Source organism: Podarcis bocagei (assembly GCF_964188305.1).
Source record: "Podarcis bocagei genome assembly, chromosome: 18".
In the NCBI taxonomy this organism is placed as follows: Eukaryota; Metazoa; Chordata; class Lepidosauria; order Squamata; family Lacertidae; genus Podarcis; species Podarcis bocagei.
Genome location: NC_138144.1, coordinates 9,914,933 through 9,942,034, shown reverse-complemented (window position 1 = coordinate 9,942,034; position 27,102 = coordinate 9,914,933). Strand labels below are relative to the sequence as shown.

General features: G+C 48.9%; 1 protein-coding gene and 1 long non-coding RNA gene across 4 annotated transcripts in view; one reads left to right on the top strand and one right to left on the bottom strand.

Moving 5' to 3' along the window:
• The window catches only part of AP3D1 (adaptor related protein complex 3 subunit delta 1), a 47,446-nt gene that overhangs the window by 18,068 nt on the left and 2,276 nt on the right, over nt 1–27,102 (top strand). Inside the window, exons 9-32 of one of the 3 annotated variants that reach the window (XM_081177611.1) lie at nt 4,228–4,277; nt 4,386–4,435; nt 4,582–4,630; nt 5,343–5,488; nt 6,865–7,013; nt 7,829–8,059; nt 8,957–9,188; nt 10,248–10,393; nt 11,420–11,561; nt 12,108–12,179; nt 12,351–12,426; nt 13,326–13,537; nt 15,136–15,209; nt 16,145–16,168; nt 17,327–17,558; nt 17,932–17,991; nt 20,059–20,160; nt 20,838–20,984; nt 22,333–22,380; nt 22,497–22,686; nt 23,940–24,028; nt 25,069–25,154; nt 26,340–26,461; nt 26,984–27,063. In XM_081177611.1, the coding sequence (XP_081033737.1) occupies nt 4,228–4,277; nt 4,386–4,435; nt 4,582–4,630; nt 5,343–5,488; nt 6,865–7,013; nt 7,829–8,059; nt 8,957–9,188; nt 10,248–10,393; nt 11,420–11,561; nt 12,108–12,179; nt 12,351–12,426; nt 13,326–13,537; nt 15,136–15,209; nt 16,145–16,168; nt 17,327–17,558; nt 17,932–17,991; nt 20,059–20,160; nt 20,838–20,984; nt 22,333–22,380; nt 22,497–22,686; nt 23,940–24,028; nt 25,069–25,154; nt 26,340–26,461; nt 26,984–27,063 (2,809 nt within the window). Of the gene's footprint in view, nt 1–4,227; nt 4,278–4,385; nt 4,436–4,581; nt 4,631–5,342; nt 5,489–6,864; nt 7,014–7,828; nt 8,060–8,956; nt 9,189–10,247; nt 10,394–11,419; nt 11,562–12,107; nt 12,180–12,350; nt 12,427–13,325; nt 13,538–15,135; nt 15,210–16,144; nt 16,169–17,326; nt 17,559–17,928; nt 17,992–20,058; nt 20,161–20,837; nt 20,985–22,332; nt 22,381–22,496; nt 22,687–23,939; nt 24,029–25,068; nt 25,155–26,339; nt 26,462–26,983; nt 27,064–27,102 lie in introns of all 3 variants that reach the window. The other 2 variants (XM_081177610.1, XM_081177612.1) reach the window with 2 other exon arrangements.
• On the bottom strand, nt 25,049–26,333 carry LOC308577793. The gene is made up of 3 exons (XR_014003692.1): nt 26,139–26,333; nt 25,279–25,691; nt 25,049–25,169 (listed from the first exon to the last, which is right to left on the bottom strand). It is a non-coding gene; the product is annotated as an uncharacterized lncRNA (long non-coding RNA).

Sequence of the window (27,102 nt, the reverse complement as noted above, 5' to 3'; positions counted from 1 at the left end):
TGGCTCTGTCCCGCGGCCCACCCCTTTGCCCCAATTTGGCCAGTAAAGCCATTTTGCCTAAGCCACAGCCACCCACCTCGCACCGGGCACCATATGCAATGTTTAGTGTGGAGCAGAGAAAACTCTGGCTCAATTTTTTATTATTAAAAACACACCATATTTTATTCCTATACCACCTTTTTCTCCAGTGTGGTTCTCAAATCCCTTCCCATTTATCCTCACAACAACCCTGTAAGTAGGTTAGGCTAAGACGGTGAATGCTCCCCAAGATGAGCTTGGGGGCTGAGTGGGGGATTTGAGCCCTGGTCTCTCCCAGGTCCTAGTAACCCTTTAACCGTTATGCTGTGCCGGCTTGCCAGGGAGTGAGGGACACAGGAACCTGCTATATATGAAGCCAGACCATTAGTCCCTCCATCTGCCTGCTCTGCCTGCTCTGGTTGACACAGGCTCCCCAGAGGGGACAGTTCCCAGTCCTACTTGGAGATGCTGGCAGAGATTGAACCTGGACGACCTGCCCACAAAACAGGTGATCTAACCATTTAGCAAGCTGGGAGGACGTTTGAGGGCCCTGCTGACAGGGAGTGTCCGCTGAGCCCTGCAGCTCCTTGCAGAAATAGCCCTTTGAAAGGAGCTTTGCAAGTGGCTGCCAGCTCTCACCTGTGCAGAGAAAAAAAGGTCACCTGGCTTTATTGGGAGGTCAGGGTTGAGCAGCCCCACCCACCTGTCAAACTCTGCCCACAAGTGCTGGGGTAAGGATCCAGTTTGCCACCCCTGCCCTAGAAGTTAAAACAGAGCAAGGTGCATAACCCAACAATAGAACGTGGTTTCAGTTTATAGTTTGTTGGCTGCAGAAACACCATAGTTAAGCACATGAACGCACGCCAAGCCATATTTTACTAAACTGTATAGCTGCACAAACCATGGTTTAGCATTAGGTGGGAATCAAGACATGCTTTTATACCATGGACAATTTAATGGCTCAGCATTCTCTATGTTGCGTAAACCTAATCTCTGCTTCCCAGAGCTGTTCACTTGCTGCCTGCAGAACGGCGTCGGAAATGGGTGCCAGTTCTGCAACATGGATTAGATCAGGGGTTCCAAAATGTGAAAGAAGCAATTAAAGACCAGACCAGCATCTAGCACAGCTGACAAATCATTCTGCAGTCCAGCAAGCCCCCTCGATCCTTTTCAGGTGGGGCAGGGAGTTTGGGAACCACTTGCTTAGGTGGTGCTGCTGTTGTCTATTTTTTAAAAAAGGAGAAGTGCGTATCTCTAGCGAGCGCCATTTTCATTGGGTGGACCTCAGCCTGGGGGCTGCTGTGTGGGATGTGGTCCTGGAAGAGGGGGGAGAGTTGCTACCTGGGATGTTGACGCAGCAGCAGCAGTGGAGGGGGGTGGGGTTTTTGGGTTTGTTCCGTTTCTGCTTTTGTTCTCCTCCCACTTCTCGCACCTTACTGCGATCCCATTCCTCTCTCAAGCGTGCAAAGCTGCATAAATCCCCACGTGGTCCCCACTTCTGGATTCTCCTTAGATGCGGCCAGTTTGGGTGGCGATTGGTACCAGGCCTATGGAGCTTGCCCATCTCCCTCCCCCCCCCCCCCACTCCTCTAGGGTAGATTGGCTCCTCCCCTATCAGCACTATGATGACACCCCATTAAAATAGCCGCCTTCCAGCAGGAACCAGAAGAGGGCGCTCTGCCTCTGTTTGTGTGTCGCTCTAGGCCTTTCTCCTTAGCTCTATGGAAAGCATGTTGTGGCTCTTCATCCCTTGCGTTCTCCCTCACCTCTCCATGGTTTGGGGCGGGTTGTCTGTGCTGTGGATCTTGCAAATCCAGCTGTCAGAACAGCTTTGCGCTTCCTGAAACAGCCAGTCCATGTGCTGACCTGGGGAAGCAACTGACCTTCAGCCATGGCTTTTGTTCAACCTGGTTGACAAAACACAGGGCATTTTGATTTCTAAATCATGATATTTAAACCTGAACAGGCACGCAGGCTGATTGCTTGTGCGAATTTGAAAAGTGTTGGTCCCCAACAAAATAGCAACTGTTTGGCTTCCAATAATATAGATCTGCAAAGATCTGTGCTGTCTGGTGACTTGTTAGTGGGGCAGATTCAAGGGGGCACATGAAACCCATCCACAACTCGGGCTACTTCACTAGAAGGACTGGCCTTGCCCCATTGTGTTCCCACTGCTTTGGTCTGCAGAACTGACTCTTTTTTTTCCAGGGCAGCACCGTGTTTGTTCCACGTTCCAATCTTTTAGCAAGACAGCATCTGCTCTCTGCCGTCATTCTACCATGCTTAAAAATGTTTCATCCTGACATGTAGTCATTACGCATCTTGGCTTTTGAAACTGTCTACATTCTTCCTTTATATCTTGCTAGTTTTATCATGTCTGTGGATTTTATAGCTAGTATTTAAGTGGTGTGCCCTATTTTTCTGTGTATAATACACCCCCTATTTTGGGGGACTCAGATTTAAGAAAATGGGGGGAGGTGGTCCCATGTGTAAGACGCCCCCTAATTTTTGACATTTTAAAGGGAAAAAGCCTAGTCTTCTACACGGAAAAATACGGTACGTGTTTTGCTAAATAATGAACCTGTAATATTGGAAGCTGGGGAATATGGGGTGTCCACAGGAGGGGTTGCACCTCTAGTGGGGGACACGTCATGTTCCTTCTGGGGTGCTAGGTCCATCTTTGGTCCCCACCCTGTACTCTGCTCTCACCTGTGGCTCCTGGAAGCTGTCAGAAATGCAACAGCGGGTGCAATCCCGGAAATGGCTTTGACTGGCCGGCTGAACCAGGCGAGGGGAGCCGATGGGTCTCAAGCCCTCGGTGAGTTAGGAACTTCCCCTCCGTGTGAAGATAGGCTCCAGTGAAGGGAGCGGACGAGACCAAGGGCAGGTCCAGCGGTCAAGATGTCAGTTTCACAAAGTGGCTCACAATAAAAAACAATAACTGGCTCAGGACCGCAATACTGTACATTGAGTACTGCCTCTCCCTATATAAAACAACCCATTCACAAGAACAGGCCTTTTCTGAGTGGCTCCCCGTTTGTGGAATGCTCTCCCCAGGGAGGTTTGCTTGGTCCCTTCATTATACACCTTTAGGCGCCAGGAAAAACTCTCCTCTTCTCTTCTTTTGGCTGATTAATATTCTACAGCCTTTTAAATGTGTTTGTGAGAAGGGGGAGGGCATTACTGTTTTGTTGTTTTGTTTTACACATTTTCATGTTTTTATCCTGTATTTTATTCTGTGACCTGCCCTGAGATGTTACGATGAAGGGCGGTATGCCAATCAGATAAATAATAGAACAACACGAATGCAACATAAATTGTATGGAATACTTAACAGATCATCAGCAAAACAATCACTGTTAACAAAAGAACTTTTTTAAAAAGCTAAACAGCACAGCCACAACAAAAAAGTCGTAATATATGATTCACAAAGCACTGCAGCACTCATAATCCGCAAAACAATGCTAACAGCATTAGCAAACCAGCAGCCAAAATCACACTAAGCCCTGCTGAATTTGCGCACTCCCATGACTCGCGACCCTCCACTTCATTTATCACATGTACCGTATTTTTTGCCCCATAGGGTGCACCGGCCCATAGGGCACACCTAGTTTTTTGGGGGGAAATAAAGAAAAAAAATATTCCCCCCCCCCCACCGGCACGGGGCTGGGGAGGGGGAAGCCCGAGCTTCCCCCGACCCCAGCCCCCAGAACAGGCTGCTTCGGGCGAAGTCACGCCGGGCTTCCGCGGCTTGTGGAGAGCTGCCCAAAGCCCGGAGCGCACTTCTCAGCACGCCCCAGGCTTCGGGATGCAGGCAGCTCTCCGCAAGCCTTGGGAGCCTGCGGGAACTCCTGCGGGCTCCCAAGGCTTGCGGATAGCTTCCTGAAGCCTGCATTTGCCCCATAGGACGCACACACATTTCCCCTTCATTTTTGGAGGGGGAAAAGTGCGTCCTATAGGGCGAAAAATACGGTACTTAATGCTCGTGGCAGCAACTCCTTTCTGAAGGCTGCTAGGACTGGAGTGTGGATGGAAAAAGCCATTGCCTTGATGGTCCTAAAGTCTTGCGCTGCCTCCAAAAACAGAGGTAAAACCCGGTCAGCCGGCTAGTGGACACCCATAGCCTTTCTCCTCCATAAATGTGCAATGCTGCAGTACTTTCCTGCGAGCTTTCCAGAGTGCAATAACTCTCTCTTTCCCCCCTCTCAGCACTTCTGCCATGTCGCTGCTTTACGAATGTGTGAACACAGTGATTGCAGGTAAGGAAAGACATGGCCAAAGCACGCCATTATTGTTTACCCCTCCTGACTTGCGTGTTTTGCACCGTACTAATTTAAACTCCCTTTTCTCCCCCCTCCTTCCTCCAGTGTTGATCTCTCTCTCCTCGGGGATGCCCAACCACAGTGCCAGCATCCAGGTAAAGTCCCATCTTGGCCTGCCAGCCCTCACGGCAGCAGCTGAAATTTTGCTGGAGCGCATAGGGCTTTCCTTGATTGCAGAGGGAGGTGGAAGGTGTCATCCTCTCTGCCGCTTGCAAAAAACTTGTGCGTCATTTCTTTACAGCTCTGCGTTCAGAAGCTGAGGATACTGATAGAAGATTCGGACCAGAACTGTAAGTCTCGGGCCTGTGGGGTGGGGTGGGGGGAAGTCCTTGGCACCAGGGGCAAGGGAGGGGACACCTTTAAAATCCTGCTAAATACTAATATGAGTGAGCAGTTGCATTGGCTTTGTCATTTTATGATTATGATTGATTGGTTGAATTTATATACCACCCTATACCCAGAGGTCTCAGGGCAGCTCACAAAATAAAATCAAAATATAAAACCACAAAATACATAATCAGAATATAAACAACAACCCAATAACCTACCCCCACCCCCACATTTAAAAAGGGCATAGGATGTCAATCAAATCAACCAAAGGTCTGGTTAAAAAGGAATGTTTTTGCCTGGCACCTAAAGGTGTATAATGAAGGCACCAGGCAAACATTCCTGGGGAGAGCAGACGGTGAGCCACTGCAGAGAAGGCCCCGTTCTCGTGTTGCCACCCTCCGGACCTCTCGAGGAGGGGACACACGAAGGAGGGCCTCAGAAGATGATCTCAGGGTAGGTTCATAAGGAAAGAGGCAGTCCTTGAGGTATTGCAGTCCTGAGCCGTTTAAGGCTTTATAGGTCTGTTGAAATCCACTGGGCTTTCCCAACTTGAGTCCGTTGATTTCGCGGAATCTGCTCTTGAGTGCAGCTCAGCTTCCCTGGCCTCCACCGCTGCCCCTGGAAATCTTATTTGGCCTTTGTGTGTGTTTGTGTCTCCTCCTCTCCACGTAGTGAAATATTTGGGGCTGCTGGCGATGTCCAAGATCCTGAAAACCCACCCCAAATCGGTCCAGTCCCACAAGGATCTCATCCTGCAGTGCTTGGATGATAAAGACGAGTCCATCCGCCTCCGGGCCTTGGATCTTCTCTATGGGATGGTACGTTCACCTGCCGCTGCAACATAACGGAGGTCTTAACTTTTAGAAATATAGAGAGTATACCCGAAAACCCTTAGGAGCACTGCAGCAAGAACACCAACCTTGGAGGCAGCTGGGGAAGGTCCATGGCTCATTGGTAGGGTGCCTGCTTTGCATGCAGAAGGTCCTGGCTCAATTTCTGACCACTCCCAGGTAGGACTGGGCAAGAGCCCCTTCTGAAACCCCAGAGACCTGCTGCCGGTCAGTGTCAACCGTACTGAGTTAGATGGGGCCAACTGTCTGACTCTGCATAGGGCAGCTTCCTGCATTCCTAAAGCAAACCGTGCTTCGTGGGGTGACAGATGTTGCATCCAGAACCCTCTCAAAAGCAATAGAAGGCAGTTGTAGAGTTGAAAGGGACCTTCAGCTTCATCCAGCCCAGCCCCCTGCAGTGCCAGAATCACGGCTCAAGAACCCCTGGCAGGTGGCCACCCAGCCTCTGCTTAAACGCCTCCAAGGAAGGAGCGTCCACCCCCTTTATACTGTTGAACTTCTTGATGTTTCATTAGATACTCTTTTCTTGCCATCTGAATCCATTGTCTGGGATCCTCCCCACCAGAGCAGTAGAAGACAAGCTGGCTCCACCTTCCATTGAGATATTTGAAGGTGGCTCCATCTTCCATTGAGATATTTGAAGGTGGCTCCACCTTCCATTGAGATTTTTGAAGGTGGCTCCACCTTCCATTGAGATATTTGAAGGTGGCTCCACCTTCCATTGAGATATTTGAAGGTGGCTCCACCTTCCATTGAGATATTTGAAGGTGGCTCCACCTTCCATTGAGATACTTGAAGGTGGCTCCATCTTCCATTGAGATACTTGAAGGTGGCTCCATCTTCCATTGAGATACTTGAAGGTGGCTCCACCTTCCATTGAGATATTTGAAGGTGGCTCCATCTTCCATTGAGATATTTGAAGGTGGCCATCTTCCCACCTCTCACTTCTCCTCTTCTTTAGCCAAAACATCCCCAACTCCTTCAGCTGCTCCTCAAAAGGCTTGGTTTCCAGGCCTTGGTTTCCGTCATCTTGGTTGCCAGTGAAGTGCAGATTAGGGGAACTAGGCTATGTTCCCAGTTAATTGTTCATGTATTAAAGCCCGGGATGCTTCTGCCCGACTTAGGGAGGTGTGATGGTCATGCACACAACATCAACATGTTGGGACATCACAACATGATGTTCACCCCCCCCCCAAATCGCCCTCACAAGCTGGCACCATTGTTCCCCGACAAAAAACTTCACTCCGCTGTTGGTCGCCCTCATCTTAACACGCTCCAGCTTGTCAATATCCTCCTTAATTTCTTGCCCCTCCCTCCCCACCAACCGGCCTCTATAATTTCAGGTGTCCAAGAAGAACTTGATGGAGATTGTGAAGAAGCTGATGATCCACGTGGACAAAGCGGAAGGGACAACCTACAGGGACGAGCTGCTGACCAAAATCATTGACATATGTAGCCAGTCCAATTACCAATACATCACCAATTTCGAATGGTCAGTATTTCTGTTTACCTACAGGGCTTCACACATTGCATCTAATACGTGGTCCTCTGTTTCATATATTACCATTTTCTTCCCGTTGCTCAAGTTTCAAATCCTGCCGGCGATTTGATTATGATATTCTTCCATAAATTGCCCATTGTATCGACCTCTTATTTTCACTGTTAGCTTTGCCAGTTCCGCATAGTCCGTTAATTTTAAGAGCCGTTCATCTTTCTCTGGACTTTTCTTTCCAGTTCTGGTTGTATACGGTTCTGGCTGCTGTTTCTTGCATACATAAATAAGTTGATCAGCTTGCTTATTTATTTATTATATTTATTTATTATATTTATATTATATTATATTTATTCATTATATTATTTATTATTATATTATTATTATAATCAACTTATAAGTTGATTAACTTATTCTTTGTGACCTCTGACCCAATTACCCCTAGGAGAAAAGCTTCAGGTTGGGGGGATAACCAGTTTAAATATCTTTTTCATTTCATTTCGTTTTTATTACTTTATTTTTTAAGAAAAAACCATAGCTCAGTGGTAGAGCAATCCACCTTGCGTGCAGCAGGTCTCGGGTCCCTTCCCCAGCAACTCCCGTTAGGTCTGAACTAGAAACCCTGGAGAGCCGCGTTCAGTCACTGTAGACCAGGGCTTCCCAAACTTGGTTCTCCAGCTGTTTTTGGACTACAACTCCCATCATCCCTAGCCAAAGAACCAAGTTTGGGAAACCCTGCCGAAGACAGTCCTGAGCTTGAGGGACCCAATTGTCTGACTCGGTCTAAGGCCCCTTCCTGTGTCCTCGTGATCCAGGTACATCAGCATCTTGGTGGAGCTGACCCGCCTGGAGGGGACCCGCCACGGCCACCTCATCGCTTCCCAGATGCTTGACGTGGCTATTCGCGTCAAGGCCATCCGCAAGTTCGCCGTCTCCCAGATGGCCATGCTGTTGGACAACGCCCACCTCCTGGCCAGCAACACCCAGCGCAACGGGATCTGCGAGGTCTTGTACGCCGCGGCCTGGATCTGCGGGGAGTTCTCCGAGTAAGTTCCCAGCTGCACGGTGGCATCTGTCACGCAGGAGCTCCCAAGCGGTAGCCTGCAGACAACCAGTGGGCCTGCAAGATGGGAGTCAAGAGAGCGACAGGTTCCCCAGCCCTTTTCTAAGAAGCAGTGTCTGCTATGGGATGCTTGAGATGGAGGAGTGTCTCTGTTGAGAAGAGGCATTCCCTCCTCAGTGGGGAATGCCTCTTCTTAGACCAGGGATGGGGAACATCTGTCAGGGCCCTCCCAGATGTTGCTAGTCTCCAACAACCAACATGACCAGTTGCCAACATCTGTAAAGACATGGTGCCGGTATCACCTGTGTGGGGAGGCAGTTCCTGTTAGGATATTTCTGTTCCACCTTAAGAGGGAGCAGGATGTTTGTGTCACAGCCTGCGTATTTCCTGTTCACAGGATGTTTCTGTTGTGTCTATGCTTTCGTTCTCTCTCTGTGTCTGAGACACTGAAGCAGGCAGTCATGTTTTCTCTTTGTTCTGACCAACGCTGAATAAACTTGTAAATAATGCTCTCCTGCGTGCATCTTTCGCTGTGTGAATTCTGCTGATAGAGCGTGCATGAGCTCTGGAATGTGGCAAGCTATTTCTGGAGCTCGTGTCGCTAATTGCTGATACTGTATGTACGGGAGATCGATGGATCGTCCGGAGGCGACGTGGAGTCATGATGGACTTTGTCTCCCTGGCAGTATCCCAACAGTTCCTTGCCCTTGGGGCCACCACCACAAAGGCTGTCTCATGAACCACCAGGGAGGCCTCGCAGCTGGGAGAGGGCCGAGTTCTCCCCTTGCTGCCTCTTGTGGTTTCCTCGCTTTCCCTCCTGGAAGGAGGATTTGGGACACCCCACCTCTAAGCACCTTCTCCCCCTCCTCCTCCTCCTCAGGCACCTCGAGGAGCCTCACCAGACTCTGGAAGCCATGCTGCGGCCCAAGGTCACCACGCTGCCCGGCCACATCCAGGCTGTGTACGTCCAAAACATGGTGAAATTGTACGCCGCAATCCTGCAGCAGAAGGAGCAGGCTGGCGAGAAGGAGGTGGCACAGGAGGCGACGCAGATGATGATAGAGCGCCTGCCACAATTCGTGCAGAGTGCGGACCTCGAGGTCCAGGAAAGGGTAAGCAAAAATCCTCCCAAGATCCCATCTCTCTCTCTCTTTTTACATTATTATTTTCTATTAAATTTCTAAAATTTCACAGACTTCAAATCGAATAATTGCATCGGTTCATAAATTGTCTTCCCATCCCCAACTTCACAGTGTTTCTGTTCAAACCTTTTTCCTTTTTCCTCAAATTAAAGTTTTCACAATAAAATAAGATCATATCTAGAACAAATGAAGTCAGAAATATCGAAAAGGAAAGAGAAAACGCAGCCCTTTTCATACCCTTTTCTATTGTGATATATCAAACTCTCATCTATTGCAGAATCCCACTAATACAATTACTGTATGTTTTTCTGCTGCTGCTCCTATCCTATCCTGCCCACAATTTCATTTGACTATAATACTTTTTCAAATAGTGCAAGAAAGGCCTCCATTCTTCTGTAAAAGGCTCATCATTTAGATCTCTTAATATTGCTATCAGTTTTGCCATTTCTGCATAGCTTATTAATTTTAAAAACCACTCTTCCTTCGTTGGAACCTTTTCTCTATTCATTTCTATGCAAATAATATTCTAGATGTTGTTGTCACATACGTAAATAGTTTGGTCATCTTCAAAATGTCTGTACCTATTATGCCTATAAGAAAAGCTTCTGATCTTAGGGAATAACCCATTTAAATATCATCTTCATTTCACTGTATATCATTTCCCAATAGCCTTTAACTTTTTTGCATGTCCACCATATATGAAAGAATGACCCTTCTGTCTACTTACCGTTCCCAGCACTTACCTGGCACATTTTTATACATTTTGGCTCATTTATTTGACATTAGGTACCACCTGTGCAACATTTTAACCCTCTGGCTAAAATCATTGTTTCCCAAACTTGGATCTCCAGTTGTTTTCAGACCAGAATTCCCACCATTCCTGGCCACTGGTTTTGCTAGCTAGGAATGATGGGAGTTGTAGTCCAAAACCAGCCAGAGACTCAAGTCTGGAAAACACTGGGCTAAATCAACGAGCGTCTCCCTCTCTTTTTCTCTCTTAACTTTAATAAATTTCTTTCCTCTCGTCAGGCCTCTTGCATCCTCCAGCTAATGAAATACATCCACAAGCTTCAGATCAAAGAGGTCCCCGTAGCCGAGGAAGTGATCGCCTTGTTTGCTGGGGAGCTCAACCCCGTCGCCCCCAAAGCCCAGAAGAAAGTGCCCATTCCAGAAGGGTAAGATTCTCTCCGCCCGGGTGATGGCCTGCAGCCTCGCCTGCCTCCCAGCCAGTCTGAGAGGAGTGAAATCGGGGGAAGGCACAGCAAGGGGTCTTAGAAAGGGCAAGGAGGGACTGTGCGATTTCTGTGTTTGCAGCAGGGTCAGAACTGCCGCACTGTGCACTGTGCATGGGGCTGCCTTTGAAGGTGGTCCAGAAACCTTGTTTGGTTCCAAGCGGGTGGGGGGAGTCTTTTGAACCTGGGTGCTGCATTCTCTCATGGAGAAGTCATGGGGAGGGGCAGAGGAAAAGGAAAGGGACAGTGACGGGGGGGGGCAACAGATGCAATTCTTACCTTTTGTACAGTAGGCTACATTCCAGTTGCGCCAATGGTGTGTACACTCCCCTCTCGTTGGCTCCATAAACACCTCTCTGTTCCCCATCCAGCTGAGCAAAGAGGCACATTAATGGCACAAGGAAGCATTCCAGCTATGCAAAAGCGCTTCAGGAGGGTGCAGAGTTGCCCTGTGGGAGGGTCCTGAGTAGGGCAGGATGATATATATAATCCAAAACAGTTTTGAAGTCTGTATCGTGATAGCAGTTTTGAAATTTTTGACCCGTCAATATACTGTTTAGCTGGTGATATATTTTGACATTGAAAACACCGCCTTGAGTTTCTGCAGCCCTGGAGAAATGATAATGTTGACTCGAGACTGGGTGTGGTGATGGTGATTTGCCCACCCTTCACTCTAAGAACCCAAAGCAGGTTGCAACAATTAAGAAAATTGCTCAGAACAACCTAAAATCACAGAAATAAGATGAAGTTATAGAACTGTAGACTTGGAAAGACCACAGGTGTCATCTAGTTCAACCCCCTGCAATGCAAGAATCTTTGCCCAACATGGGCTTGAACCCGTGGCCCTGAGATTTAAGAGTCTATTCTGTTGACGGGAAGCTATATTCATCTAACTAGAATTAGGAACTTTTTTAGTAATCAATAGCGAGGGCAGCTTGGTAGTGATGTGGAGGCTCTCTCCTTTCCCAGCTTGGACCTTGATGCTTGGATCAACGAGCCTCCCTCGGACAGCGAGTCTGAGGACGAGAAGCCGCGGACCATCTTCCACGAGGAGGAACAGAGGCACACAAGGCACCGGCAGCCTGAAATGGACGAGGAGGAACTGAAGAGGGTAGGCTGGCTGCAGAACAGGGGTGTTGGAGCATTTCATGGAGTGAAAGTACTGTAGAGTTGGAAGGGACCATGAGGGCCGTCCAGGCCACCCCCCTGCAATGCAGGAATTTATTATGCCCATCATGTAGGCATCGTGCCCCTCTGGCTCACGTGAGAAGCCAGCACTTTTAAGTGGGCCCGGAAACCGATTGGCAGCCAGCGCAGTCGGGCCAGGAGCAATGCAATGTGCTCAAACTGTTTTGTCCCAGCGAGCAACCTGGCCGCTGAATCCTGCACCACGGAAGCTGACGTTTCCGCACTGTCTTCAGACGCAGCCCCACGTATAACATGCTGTAGTAATCTAACCTGGAAGTTCCCAGAGCCTAGACAAGTTAGGCTGTCCCTGTCTGGATAGAGACACAGCTGGGACCCCAGCCAAAGCTGATGTGGAGCAGGGTTGGGGAGGCCATTTGGATTCTCCTTTTTTAAATAAACGAAGTGAATAAAAATGTTCCAATAATCCTCAATTTAAACCCACCGCCATGCCCCTTGTCTCTCCCTTAAGCGCCGAGAAGTCCGGAAGCAAGAACAAGCGAACAACCCATTCTACATCAAAAGTTCTCCTTCCCCACAGAAGGTAAGCCTGTCTGGTAGTCGCAAGGGACCCACTCTAGGGTGGTGGTGGGCCCCTCTTTTAATGGCAGGGATCCTGCTGTTACTTTTGATAAGCCACACAGGGCCAATGTTGGCACATGGCAAATCTTGTTTCCCCACCTGATCTTCTTCCCTCCACCCCCACCTTGTCCAGAGGTACCAAGATAGCCCCGGCGTCGAGCACATACCTGTGGTGCAAATTGACCTCTCCGTTCCTCTGAAAGTTCCTGGTAAGAGTTCTGCCAGTTTCCCAGTATTCCACACCAATGAACGGGGCCCGGTGGGTGGAGCTATTCAGATGAGCAGCCTTGATTCTCAGTGCTTCCAAATCAAGTTTTCTATGCCCTGGTCTCTGCTTCCCACGTCAGATGCTGGGATCCCGAAAGGGCGAGTACACCTGGCTTCCATTTCTCCAGCTGCTGAAGTTGGAATAGCCACACAAAGAGGGCAGGGCTGCCTTTTGAAGTCCATTAGTTTCAAGGGGTCTGCTCTGAGTAAAATCATTAAGCATTGAAAGCTTCCCAATAGGGGGCTGCCTTCAGGTGTCTTCTGAAAGTTGTGTAGTTCTTAATCTCCTTGACATATGAGGGGAGGGCGTTCCACTTCTCACTTCTCACAATGAAGGAACTGCCAGAAGGCCCTCAGAGCTGGACCGGACGTTGAGGGTGGAGACGCTCCTTCAGGTATACTGGGTCAAGGCTGTTTAGGGCTTTAAATGTCAACACCAACACTTTGAATTGTGCTTGGAAACACACTGGGAGCCAATGTAGGTCTTTCAGGACTGGTGTTATATGGTCCCAGTCCCCAGTCTAGCTGCTGCATTCTGGATTAGTTGTCATTTCCAAGTCACCTTCAAAGGTAGCTCCACAGAGAGTGCATTGTAGTAGTCCAGGCAGGGTCAGAGCGTGCACCACTCTGGCGAGACAGGGAGCAGGCAGGGAGGGTCTCAGATGGAGCTGGTAGACAGCCACCCTGGAGACAGAATTGACCTGCTCCTCCGTGGACAGCGGTGAGTCCAAAATGACTCCCCCAGGCTGCGTACCTTGGCCAGCATGTCCTTTCAAGGCTGGTGCTCAGCCCACTGCCCCTCTTGAGAACTCCCTCTGTCCCTCCCTGCCCATCAACGCAGGCTTGCCGGTTTCTGACCAGTATGTGAAGCTGGAAGAGGAGCGTCGGCACCAGCAGAAGCTGGAGAAGGACAAGAAGAGGAAGAAGCAGAAGAAACAGGAGAAGGAGAAGCGGGGAAAGCACCACCGGCGCCACAACTCGCTGCACACCGAGAGTGACGAGGACATTGCGCCGGCACAACATGTGGACATCATCACGGAGGAGATGCCAGAAGTAAGCCCTGGCAGGAGGGTGCGGCTGAAGCGTGGATCAAGGCACCCACCCTGTTCTTCCTGGTGTTCTCTGGCTGTGGGTGGACCGGGAGCCAACCTGGTTACAAATCCTGATGGGCGGTGGTGGTTGTAGTAGTAATTAATTAATTAATTAATTAATTATTCCCCGCCCATCTGGCCAGGCCTCCCCAGCCACTCTGGGCAGCTTCCAACAAAATATTAAAATATAGTAATGCATCAAACATTAAAAAGCTTCCCTAAACAGGGCTGCCTTCAGATGTCTTCTAAAAGTCTGGTAGTTGTTCTTCTCTTTGACATCTGGTGGGAGGGCGTTCCACAGGGCGGGCGCCACTACCGAGAAGGCCCTCTGCCTGGTTCCCTGTAACTTGGCTTCTCGCAATGAGGGAACTGCCAGAAGGCCCTCGGCGCTGGACCTCAGCGTCCGGGCAGAACGATGGGGGTGGAGATGCTCCTTCAGGTATACAGGACCGAGGCCGTTTAGGGCTTTAAAGGTCAGCACCAACACTTTGAATTGTGCTCGGAAATGTACTGGGAGCCAATGTAGGTCTTTCAAGACTGATGTTATGTGGTCTCAGTGGCTGCTCCCAGTCATCAGTCTGGCTGCTGCATTCTGGATTAGTTGTAGTTTCCAGGTCACCTTCAAAGGAAGCCCCACGTAGAGCACATTGCGGGAGTCCAAGCAGGAGATAACCAGAGAATGCACCACTCTGTACCCTGCCCATCTAGCCGGGTTTCTCTAGCCACTCGGGGTGGCTTACAGCAAATTAAAAAACACATTAGACATTAAAAATTGCCTGAAAAACTAGTTATGGGTATGGACCCGCTGTCTGTCAAACAGCTCTTACTGTCAGGGAGTTCTTCTCAAGGTTTATTCAGAATCTTTCTTGTCACTTTCTTGTCACCATGGGTTCAAGTCCCGCCCTCCGGAGCAGGAGGAAACAAACTTGATAACCTCCTCTCTCCGTTAAATGGCCACTGCATAGATTTTTAAAGGGGGTGGGCAGGCAAGGTAACAGCAGATAAAATTTGTTCTGATGGTGTGGTTTCAGGGTTGAGGTTGAGGTTGATGGGTAAAGTGGTCATAATAGCAGGTAAGGGTGCCTGGGGTGCTCACACTTTGCTAAATGCAGGTGGATCTGGGGGTGGGGGAGGGAGTGCAGAAATAGAGGGGCTGTGTTCTCCCCACACAGTTGGAGGCAGCAGTGCTTCTGCTCCCAAGTCACTGGGAGTCACAGGGAGAGTTGCTGTTGTGCTAAGGTCCTGCTTACGAGCTTCCCGTTGATGTTTCCGGTTGACCGCTATGAGAGCAGGTGGCTGGACTGTAGAAGGTCCCCCTTTGGCCAGATGCAGCAGGCAAATTCTTACATTCTTAATCTGGCAAATGAAATCCTGCTGCAGCAGTACGGTGGCACAGTCATGATCTCTTGGTTCAGGGTGGTGGAAACATATTTCTGACTTCAAAAAAATTCTGTTGCTGTGGCAATGGAGGGTAGGTCACCAGCCCCCCCCCTTTCCCCTGCCCCTTGGAGGTCAGCTCCCCATTGACCTACTCCCTCTTTCTTGTGGCTTTTTCCCCAGAATGCTCTGCCCAGCGACGAGGATGACAAGGACCCCAACGACCCCTACAAGGCTCTGGACATCGACCTCGACAAGTAAGGAAAAAGCTGGGCTGGCGTTCTTCTGCTTTCCTGGCTAGCGTTAAACCTTCCTGACGTCAGCTGAGGCCTGTTGCTTTGCCACTCTCTGTGGGATGATGATGATGATGATAATAATTAATAATAATAAATTATTTATACCCCACCCTTCCCGGTTCAGAAAACCGGGCTCAGGGCAGCTAACAACAAATTTAAAACACTTTAATTGATGCAACAAAAAACAGCATCAGAGTGCAAGGAGCCTTTGGCCAGCCGGGCATTTTGCTGAACTACAACTCCCATCACCCCCAGCCATCAGCCATGCTTTTGGGGGCTGGTGGGAGTTGTAGTTCAGCAATGCCTGGAAGGCCAGAGTTTCCCTACTCTTGGCTGTAGTTCAGCAATATTTCATTCATTTGTTTCAGGTATTTAGGTGGAGAGATGGAGATGGCTTAACATCCAGATTTCTAAGCTGTGCACATGAATTGTGGGTGTTGTTGTTTTTTAAAAAAGAAAAGCAGTACTTGAGAATGAGAACGATTCAAATATAGACCGCTTGCGAGTATGGCAAGCCCTCCTTTATGTCACATGCAACCTCTGGGGTGAGCGTTGTTTGGGGCAGGCACTGACCTTGTGGGCCAGATTAGACCCAGGGGTCACAGGTCCCACCCCCACCCCCATCTTCACCTTGTGGGCTTAGCTTAGTTTAGGGGGTGAAACCATCAATTTGGACACTTCCATTGCGTCTTTTAAAAGGCTAGGTTTGCTCCTCAAGTTCTTCCAGCTCTTCTGTTTGTATGTTCTGTGAGGCATCATCAGAATTATTTTGCATTTCTCACTCTCTGTCTCTCCCTCCTGCTTCTTCCATTCACACAGTTGCTGTATTCTGTCATGTGTATTTTATTTTATTTTTTTCCTGTCTCCCTCTCTTTCTCTCTGTCTTTCACACACAGTCTGGTTTCAGGGAAATCGGCGAGGTAAGCGCTCCCTTCTCCCTATCTTTCTCTCTCTCTCTCCAGTGTAGGGGAAGTTGTTCTTTTTATTATTTATTAAATTTGCATACTGCCCCTTTATCCGTAGATCTCAGGGCATTCACAACATAACATTACACTGTAAAAACCATAAGTTGGCTGCTCCCTTTCTGACGTCGTAAAACCCCGACACGGCCAAGAGAGCTGCTGACCCAGCCACCCCACCCCAAATTGCAGCAGAAAACAGAGACACTCCGTATTTTGAGAGTCTAGTGGGGGAAATCAATTCTCTCTCTCCTCTGCCTGCATAGACCTAAATTTGCATGTTTGTGGCCTGGGACAAAAGAAACGTTTTTTAAAAATCCTATTTTTCACTAAAGCAACTTACAAAATAAAAACATGCAGTATGCAAAACTGAAAATCCAAGAACAGCATTTATGGTGCAAAGGCCTCCTGGAATAAACCTGTTTCAGCCTTGCATCTGGTGCCTGCCTGATTGCTAGTGACAGAGAGTTCCATGCTCTGAATGCCGTTTGGTCGCTTGCTTGCCTGGAGCCAATCTTCTGTTCGCCATAGGCGACCAGGAAAGCAGCTGTATGCAATCCACCTCGCTGTTAACCTGTTGTAGTGCTCCTGAAACTTACTCCAGGACAGCCTTCCGCAGCCCAGGTGCCCTTAGATGTTCTGGAATTTCCGCCACCACGACTCCCCAACAGCCGCAGCCAGCATGGGGGCTGCTGGGACTTGTGGTCCAGAGCCGCTGGATGGCACCAGAAAGGCAAAGACTGGTGTCGGGGAACTTCTGGTCTCCCTCAGGCCGTTTCAGAGGGTTCATTCAGCGATGGAGCTGCGGTCAATCACAGCTTCCTGGGAGTGTAGCTGTGTGCTATGCATGAGAGTGTGTGTGGTGTTAATTCTGGCCTTGCAATGGGCACCATATTACCGGCCCTGCTAGAATCTTGCTTTTGGGTTGGAAAACAGGAGGCTGGATCTCGAGATGGTGTTTTTTGCAGCCTGAGTTGAATTTGTATATTTATTTACCCTTCACCTGAAGATCACAAGGCAGTTCACGCCGTATAAAAGCAAAAAGAGATGCAAAAATGCAAACGAAACGCGTAGTTAAAAACAAACAAACCTCCCCTGTCCTTCCTTCCCACTAAAAAGGCCTTTGGCGGACAGCGAGAAGCTTCCGGTGCAGAGACACAGGAACGCCGACGACGTCAAGTCGCCCCAGGAGGCGGAAGTGCTCTCCGCAGAAAAGAAGAGCAAGCGACCAAAGAAGAAGGAGAAGAAGCACAAAGACAAGGAGCGAGAGAAAGAGAAGAGGAAGGAGCGGGAGAGGAAGATCGAGGAGGAGGAGGAGGTGGAGGAGGAGCAAGAGGAAGAGGAGAAGAAGGTAACACACTCACACACCTGTGCTCTTCTCAAGTCTGGCCTCTTCTGTTCAGAGCAGGGACGGGGAGCCCCATGGGGGGTCCGGCAATTGCACTCCAATTCCCAGCACCCAAGTCTGGTGGGAGTTATAGTTCAGCTGCTGCATTCCAGCAGGGCTCATCAGTCGCGGGTGATAGTGGGAGTTATAGTTCGAAAGCACCCAGAAATGGGCACGGGGTTTGCTGTTTTCATACACACTTTGTGTATCGGGGTGGGGTGGTGGTGATTATTATTATTATTATTATTATTTGTAAGATTTGAATAAGTTGTAAAAGAAAGTTCACTACAGGTAACCCACAGTCCTTTTTTGCTCCCATTCTCTCTCGTTCCAGCAGGAAGACATGGACTTCTGGCTTTCTGACGGTCCGCCACCTGCCGCTGCTACGGAAGCAAAGGTTAATCTCCATTGCAGAGCTTTGAAATATGTGTGTGTGTGTGTGTGTGTGTGCGCGCGCATGCAAGTGTTGCAAACTCAGATATATACTTACTTTTCGCTCCGTAAGACACACCACCTAAAAAGTAAGGGGAAATGTCTGTGCATCTTATGGAGCGAATGTGTGGTCAATCGCTGGCTCCCTTTCTGGCCCCTTGCCCGGGACTCCATTGTTGAATGTTCTGCAGACGGAGGCTGTTTGTTTCCCCAGTGACATGTGACTGGCTGATTAGATTATCTGTCTGGAAACTGTAGAAAGGGCTCCCTTTCATTTCCTAAAGAAGCTGCAGAACTTTGAGCTGAACCCCATAAAAACAGGATTTTTTCCCCTTTGCAAAGTAAGCTCAACAACTTTGAGCTGATCCTCAAAAAACCGGGGCTTTTCACCTTTGCAAAAGAAGCTGCACAACTGTGAGCTGATCCGCCCCCCCAAAAAAACAGGGCTTTCCCCCTTTCCTCTAAAAACTAGGTGCGTCTTGTGGGGCGAAAAATAAAGTAAGCCAGGCACCTAATGACTCCTTAAACCAGTGGTTTTCAACCAGTGCACCGTGGCACCCTGGGGTGCACTGAATGGTGGTCAGGGGTGCTGCAGGCAACGCTGGCCTCTGTCCCTCTTTCTTTCTTTCTTTCTTTCTTTCTTTCTTTCCTTCCTTCCTTCCTTCCTTCCTTCCTTCCTTCCTTCCCTCCCTCTGATGCCCTCTTGCATCTTGCATACGTGTCCAGAGGAGGGCAACCAAAATGGTCAAAGGCCTGGAAACGATGCCTTAGGAGGAACGGCTAAGGGAGCTGGGCATGTTTAGCCTGGAGAAGAGGAGGTTAAGGGGTGATATGATAGCCATGTTCAAATATATAAAAGGATGTCACCTAGAGGAGGGAGAAAGGTTGTTTTCTGCTGCTCCAGAGAAGCGGACACGGAGCAATGGAGCCAAACTACAAGAAAGAAGATTCCACCTAAACCTTAGGAAGAACTTCCTGACAGTAAGAGCTGTTTGACAGTGGGATTTGCTGCCAAGGAGTGTGGTGGAGTCTCCTCCTTTGGAGGTCTTTAAGCAGAGGCTTGACAACCATATGTCAGGAGTGCTCTGATGGTGTTTCCTGCTTGGCAGGGGGTTGGACTCGATGGCCCTTGTGGTCTCTTCCAACTCTAGGATTCTATGATCTTCCTCCCAAAGGCTTGCATGGCTGTTCATTGCAGCAGCCCTGGCTACAGGCTCCCCAGGCAAATGGTGCCTCTGGGGCTGATCAGGGGATGATTCCCAGGCCCCTGTGGGGCAGTGTGAGGAGACACCTCTCTTTGGGACGGGCAGCTCAGAAACCAAGGCCAGCAACTGCCCAGAGGACTCCCAAGGAGAGGGGAAAGAGAGAACACTCCACAAGGGAAGGCGTTTGAAAAAGGGTGAGAGGCTGCCAGCTCTGCAGGCAAGGGGGGACATAACTGGGCTCCTGAGCCCCACAGGGGAGCCGCAGAAAGAATGGAGTTGGTCAAAATGCTGTGGACTCAAAAAGGTCGAAAACAGCTGATTTAGGCGAAGACCTTGGGACCTGTTGCTCCCATGTTTTCTCTCCCCGCCCCTGGTATATCAGCGATAAGACTGGGATATAAGGTATCAGGCAGTATCTTAAGATCTCCTGGAGCCATGTTGTTAAGGGCCTTGTAAATTAACGCAAGAACCCTGAGCCTGGCCCGGTAAACAGGCAGCCAGTGGACTTGGGAGAGGGATGCAGGCAGGGAGCTGCCCACAGTTTGAGGGCATGACCCATTGTAAAGTAAGACCCCTCCTTGCCCCTCTGGGAGAGCCGCCTAGCTGTCCCTTAGCCCCTTGGCTTGCTTTTTGAGCATTTCGCACCAGACGTCAATGAGATAAACTAGAACTTTAAGAAAACATCTGAAGGTGGCCCTGTATGGGGAAGTTTTTAATGTTTGGTGTCTAACTGTGTTTTAATTTGTTGAAAGCTGCCCGGAGTGGCTGGGGCAACCCAGCCAGATGGGCAGGGTATAAATAATTTCGATCTTGCCGCCTCCCTCTAGAGCCCTTCTGAGCCGAGCACGAACCTCGCAGGGGCTGGGGAGCCAGTGGGGGCCCAGAAGGAAGTGCGAGAAGAAGAGCTGCAGGAGGAAGAGGAAGGAAAGGTGAGTGGCCAAGTCCCTGTCCCCGACTGCCAAAAAAGGGGGGGGAGCAGGGGGGTGTCAGTTGGCTTCTTCTATTGTTTACTTGAATATTTGCGACCCATGCTTTCATAAGATATGTCAAGGCAGCGTGCAATATGGAATACAGTATAACTGATCGTCCAGTCTGGACATGGAGGTCCTTCTAGCGGTTCCCTCCCTGCGAGAAGTGAGGTTACAGGGAACCAGGCAGAGGGCCTTCTTGGTGGTGGCACCCGCCCTGTGGAACGCCCTCCCGTCAGATGTCAAAGAGATAAACAACTACACAACTTGAAAAACACCTGAAAGCAGCCCCATATAGGGAAGTTTTTAATGTTTGGTGTTTTATTGTGTTTTTATTATTTTGTTGGTAGCTGCCCAGAGTGGCTGGGGAGCATATAAATAATATGATTATCATTTTTTATTATTAATTAAAAACTACAATAAGACAGCAGCAGATGCTGCTTGGTTAAGGAGAAACATTTGTATTGGGAAGCGCCTGTCCCAAAAGCAGTTTTTGAGAGACTTTGGAAGGAAGTTCCCTCTATGGGCAGGGAGTTGCACAGGGCAGGGCCTGGCAGAGATCACTTGGGGTGAGCCTTGGCTTTTAATGGGCGATATGGGAGGAAGGTGTCTGACCCCTGGATTTCCCCCCGGCCCAGTCGAAATCCTCCAAGCACAAGAAGAAGAAGCACAAGAAAGAGGAGAAGTCCAAGGATAAGAAGTCAAAAAAACACCAGGGCAACAGTGGAGAGGAGCTCCCTGCAGAATCAGTGCAAAACGGGACGCTGGAGGATGAACCGTTACCGGTGAGCAAGGGTCTTACAATTGCATTTTTGGGTTTTTTCCCTTGTTATTATTATTAACTTGTTTTTTACTGGTATTTTAAATGAATATTTTAGGCCATCTGGCAAACCACTTGAGAGGTCTTCTGCAGGATTTCCCAAACTCAGGTCTCCAGCTGTTTTTGGACTACAACTCCCATCATCCCTAACTAGCATGGCCAGTGGATGGGAATTGTAGTCCCAAAACCAGCTGGAGACCCAAGTTTGGGAAACACTCCTATATAGAGATTTCTTTTAATCATAGCCAGTGTTAGTCCTGCCCAGAGTAGACCCACTGAAATTAATAGGGATTACTAACTTCTCTTAATTTCAGTGGGTTTACCCCGAGCAGAACTTTATATATATTTACTGCGTTTATAACCTTGCCTTTTTCTATAACGAACTCAAGGTGGCATACATTTAGTCTGTACAAAAACCCTGCGAGGAAGGTTAGGCTGAGAGTGAGGGACTGGCCCGAGGCCACCCAGACAGTGTCTTAGCTGAGTGGGGATTCGAACCCGGTCTCCCAAGTCCTGTTCTGGCGCTCTAACCGCGCTCTCTCTCCACACATAATTGGCCGCAGCTCAGGAATGACGCCCTTAATAACAACTTGCACCTTAATATCAGCAAGACAAAGGAGATGGTGTTGGACTTTTGGAGGAAGAGAGGAGAACCAGCCCCCCTGTGTGGAGAGAGTCTCTTCCTTTCAATTCCTAGGAGTTTATCTCAGTGAAGACCTTACTTGGGAAATCAGTACAACCCAGGTTGTTAAGAAAGCCCAACAGAGGCTCCATCTCCTCAGAGTATTGCGGAAGAACGATGTCAATCAACATTTGATGATCTCCTCCTCCACAGTAGAAAGTGTCCTTCCATACTGCATCACGGTGTGGTACGCTGGTTTGACATCAACTGATAGGAAGTGCCTACAGAGGGTGGTGAATGCAGCACAAGATATTATGGGCTGTCCTGTGAATCCACTGGATGAAATAGCGGAAGAACAAGAACGTTGCCTCAGGAGAGTGAGGGAAATTCTCAGGAATGATTCACACCCTGGCCGGCACTTTCTTGATCTCTTGCCCTCGGGCAGAAGATATAGAAGCAGGATTAGTCGCACCAACAGGGTGAAGAACAGCTTCTATTTGTGGGCTGTTAGGCTGCTGAATGAAAAGATAACAACAGGGCAACGGACTTTCGGGTTTGGTGGGTGTGCGTCAGTAAACGAGGGGAAATAAGACTAAGAGAGCTGAGTGGGGTGTGCTGGTGTAATCTCACTGTATACGTTGTACAAGTGACAATAAAGTATTTCAATTTCAATTTTCTTTCTGCCTTCCAGCCTATGTCAAGTTACGCCCTCCTTGCCGAAAACGCGTACATCAAAATGGTGAGTGGGGTTGGGTCTGCGTCTCCGTGGAGTGCAAGAGCCTTAAATGTGCCGTGGTTGAGCGATGTTCTCCAGCTCCACTGCTGCTCCCTCTTCACAAATGCCTTTTCCCGCAGACCTACGACATCCAGGGGAACCTGCAGAACGACAGCCAGGTGACCGTCTCCATCATCTTCGAGAACAAAAGCAGCAGCTTCCTGAAGAGCATGGAGCTGAACGTCCTGGACTCACTCAACACTAAAATGTTCCGGCCAGAAGGCTCCTCGATACATGACGGAATTCCTGTCCCTTTCCAGCTGCCCCCTGGTATGTCCTGTCTTTGCTGGGGGGGGGGTCCAGGGTTGGCCAGAGGCGTCAAGAAAGCCTCCCTTTCCATGAAATGTTTCACGGCATCAAAGGGGTCATATCTAGATTAAGCCCAGGGGCAACCTTTCAAATTATTATTATTATTATTATGCCAGAAGACAATTATTAGAGGCCTTACAACTCAATAGGCTGACTTCTACGCTACCAACGGTTCAGAACCTGCTTTCGGACAGTAATGATCAAATTATTTTAATAGTGACTGAATTTTTGAGTGCTGTCCATGTAGAAAGACTGGGCCATTATAAAGAGATTTAGTGGTTGTATTATTTATGCAAATTGATTTTCTTTGGAGTTAAAGATCTGACTGGGACAAACCTTGTTATGTTGAGCTTGTATTTTGCATAATTTGTATACGGTTTCTATTTGATAATGTGTGGTTTTGCTATGCATAATAAAGGATATTTTATTATTATTATTATTATTATTATTATTATTATTATTATTATTATTATTATTACAGTGGTGCCTCGCAAGACGAAAAGAATCCGCTCTGTGATTCTCTTCGTCTAGCGGTTTTTTCATCTTGCAAAGCAAGCCCATTGACGGATTAGCGCTATTAGCAGCTTTTAGCGGCTTATCTGCTGATCGGATCAGCTGATAAGCGGCTTAGCGGCTTAGAAAAAGGGGGGGGAGGGGAAAAAACCAGCAGGAACTCGCAAGACATTTTCGTCTTGCGAAGCAAGCCCATAGGGAAAATCGTCTTGCGAAGCAGCTCAAAAACGGAAAACCCTTTCGTCTAGCGGGTTTTCCGTCTTGCGAGGCATTCGTCTTGCGGGGCACCACTGTATTATTATTATTATTATTATTATTATATTTTCACATAATAGATAGATAGAAACTTCATTTGTTTGAGCCACCAGCTATATCAATAAGATAAAATATACTGGGGAATATGATCTGGAGGTTTACTGGAAGTTTACATTAATACAAATGACAGAATTTGATAGTAGTTGGGGGGGGCAGTATTCTCTGTAGCTGTGTGACTTTGCTGAGGGTCTTTGATGCCTTTCATTTTCATACACTTCCAAACTATGTGTTCTTAGTATGCCTCTGTGTTGGTTTGGTAGGGCTCCCCCCGCCCCCACCAATCAATCAAGCTTGAGTCAAAATGGAAGAGAGTGAATATTTGTCAATTTATTTCTTTTTTTTAAATTTTCTCTTTCCCCTGCCCCCACTCCCTTCTCCCAATTTAGGGGTGTCCAGCGAAGCCCAGTTTGTCTTCACCTTGCAAAGTATTGTCATGGCGCAGAAACTAAAAGGAACCCTCGCATTTATCGTCAAAGTAAGGGCCTCTTCCACTTTCCCAATGCTTGAATTCTGTTGTTGTTGTTGTTGTTGTTAGAATTTATTGCCTGCCCTTCACCCCAAGATCCTATGGCAGGCTGTTACAATTAAATTTTACTTACTTCCATCTTTTTAACCTGTATTTTTTTTACTCCGTGAACCGCCCCAAGATCTTGTGATGAAGGGCGGCCTATAAATCTCACAAGTAAAATAAGAATAAATAAAGCACACCGTTAACATTAAAACTCAGTTTTGCACAGTATTTTTTTTAAAAAAGTTTGAAACAGATTAATGATGAAAGAGCCCTGAACCAGTTTCCTAAATAAATAAGTCAGGGGACTTCAAGACGACGCTGAACACCCAACCCCCACCTTCATCGCTGGCCATTGGTCTTGCTGGCCACAGGGGCTCATGACAGAGTTTAGCAGCACCCGCAATATGTGGGCATCTGAGGGGGGGTGAAGGCACCGTCCTCTCTGGGGAGAAGGAGGCAGCTACAGAGACCTCATTTTTCTCCTCCTCGGCCCCTCTGTCCTCCACAAACATGTGTTTTTTCCTTCTCCAGCCAAGGTTGAGTGCAGGAGGCAGACAAAGCTGGCCGGCAGCTTGATATATAAAAATCCATTGTGCAGCTGCACTAACTAAATCTGTGGCCTGGAGGGGTTATTGCTTTTCCGTTGTGTATTTTTGTGTTTTTACGCCAGAAAACCGCCCTGGGATCCTTGGATGAAGGGCAGTACATAAAAGTAATAAATGGTGATTTTTTATTAATATATTGGATGCGGCTTTATCCCATCCTTGGGACTCTTATGGGTAGAAGGGACTGAAAAGCCAGATTTTTTTTCCAAAGCCTCGGAGAGGAACAGCTAGGCGGGTGGCTGGAGTGAAAAATGGAGCATGCGGGAGGGTCCGTTGGGGGGCTTTTTCTGCCTCCTTCCCCGCTCCCCATGAGAAGAGGCTGTTTCAGGGATACGTTGCGCGGGGGGGGGGATCTGCTTCCTTTGCCCCCACTTCCCATCCTCTGTTGTTTTCTGGCAGGACGAGGAAGGCTCAACACACGAAAAGCTGGACTTCAAGTTGCATTTCAGCTGCGCCTCCTACCTTATCACGACGCCCTGTTACAGGTGAGCCCCTTCCAGCTGCCACTGTCCTCTGTCTCTCGCAGAGAAGGGCAGACCGCTGTCTTTACAAGGCTTCCTAAGTCGCCACGTCACTGGGAACGTAGCGCCTAAGCAATATTCTTGAGACTCTGGGAGCGGACAAATGAACTTCCACTGTTGGATGCAGAGATCCACCTGACATGCTTTCCCCTTGCCCTGCTTTTGAGAAAACATTTGTAGAATCATAAATTGTGGAGTTGGAAGGGACCCCAGGGGTCATCTAGTCCAACCCCCTGCAATGCAGGAATTTCAGCTTAAGCATCCATGACAGGTGGACATCCAACCTCTGCTTAAAAATCACCAAGGAAGGAGAGCCCAGAGCCTCCGGAGTGAACCCTTTCCACTATCACACAGCTCTCACTGTCAGAAACGTCTTCCTGATGTTTAATCGGAATCTCCTTTCTCGTATCTTGAAGCCACGGGTTCGAGTCCTACCCTCCAGAGCAGGGGGAAACAGGCTTATTTATGAACCGTATTTCTTTGCAATGTCATTTGAATGTACTTATTTTTCGCCCTATAGGACGCACAAAAATGAAGGGGAAATGTTTGTGCGTCCTATGGGGCGAATGCAGGCTTTCGCTGAAGCCTGGAGAGCAAGAGGGGTCGGTGCGCACCGACCCCTCTTGCTCTCCAGGCTTCAGGCTGCTATCCGCAAGCCGTGGGAGAGCTGCGCGGCTTCACGCAGCTCTCCCATGGCTTGCGGAGAGCCGCCTGCACCCAGAAGCCTGGGGCGCGCTGAGCTCAGTGCCTCCCCCCCCAGGCTTCGGGCTTCGCGCAGCTCTCCCACGGCTTGCGGATAGCAGCCTGTTCTGGGGGCAGGGGTCGGGGGAAGCTCAGGCTTCCCCAGCCCCGCGCCTGGGGGGGGGGAAATAATTTTTTTTCTTTATTTCCCCCCCAAAAAACTAGGTGCACCCTATGGGCCGGTGCGCCCTATGGGGCGAAAAATACGGTACTTTGGTGCTCTCCCCCCCTTCTTTGTGTGTCGGTATGAGTGTGTGTTTGCTCGCTAGGCTGCCCCAAGATCATAATAAACATTAAAAAGCTTTTCCGGCCCACAGAAGTGGGCAAGCCAGAGATGGCGTCCCGGCCCACTCCTCTTCCCCCAGCTTCCCTTGCCGCCCAATTCACCTTGATTTCTCCTCCCCCAAGTGATGCTTATGCCAAGCTGCTGGAGTCGGGGGACCTGCACGCCAGATCCTTCAAAGTCGACAGCATCACCATGCCTTTCCACCACCTCCTGGCGAAAATCTGCTTCCACCATCACTTCTCAGGTGAGTTCCTGCTGCAGTAGGTTCCCCCTCCTCAAAACAACAACCCAGAATAGACTGTCCTAGTGGGGTTGGAGAGCTGAAAATAATGTCAATAGATTGGTTGCCAGACGTGATTTCTCCCCCCAGCTGTTGGCATTTGTTTGGGTACAAATTTGAGGGTTTCCACACCCTGCTTAAGTCCTTATGACTGGCAGGTAAGGGGGGTTGGGCTTTTTTTTGCTGCCTTTACCCGTCGTCTCTCTCTGCATCGGGTTTGGATGCATCAGGAGTGAGCAATCCAAGGAGACTTGCCCACTCTCTGAGGAGGCCTTCCGTCGCTTCTCAGCATGAGTCCCTGCTTTGAGCTCTGCTTCTTCCCCCCAGGAGATCTAACCAGTGCCTCTTGTTGATATGGACAGAGGGAATAAGCTCTCCTCCTCCTCCTCCTCCTCCTTCTTCACACTCCTGAAAGCTTAGCCTTGTTTTTGAGGGAGAGGACGAAGACGCCCCATCTCAAACGCCTTCTCTTTCCTTCCCCTTCAGTTGTCGAGCGAGTGGGGTCCTGCGCGTCAATGTATAGCCGTTCTATCCAGGGCCATCATGTCTGTCTGTTAGTTAAAAAGGTAAGTGGGGGGGGGGCCAGACACAGTGGGGTGGTGATT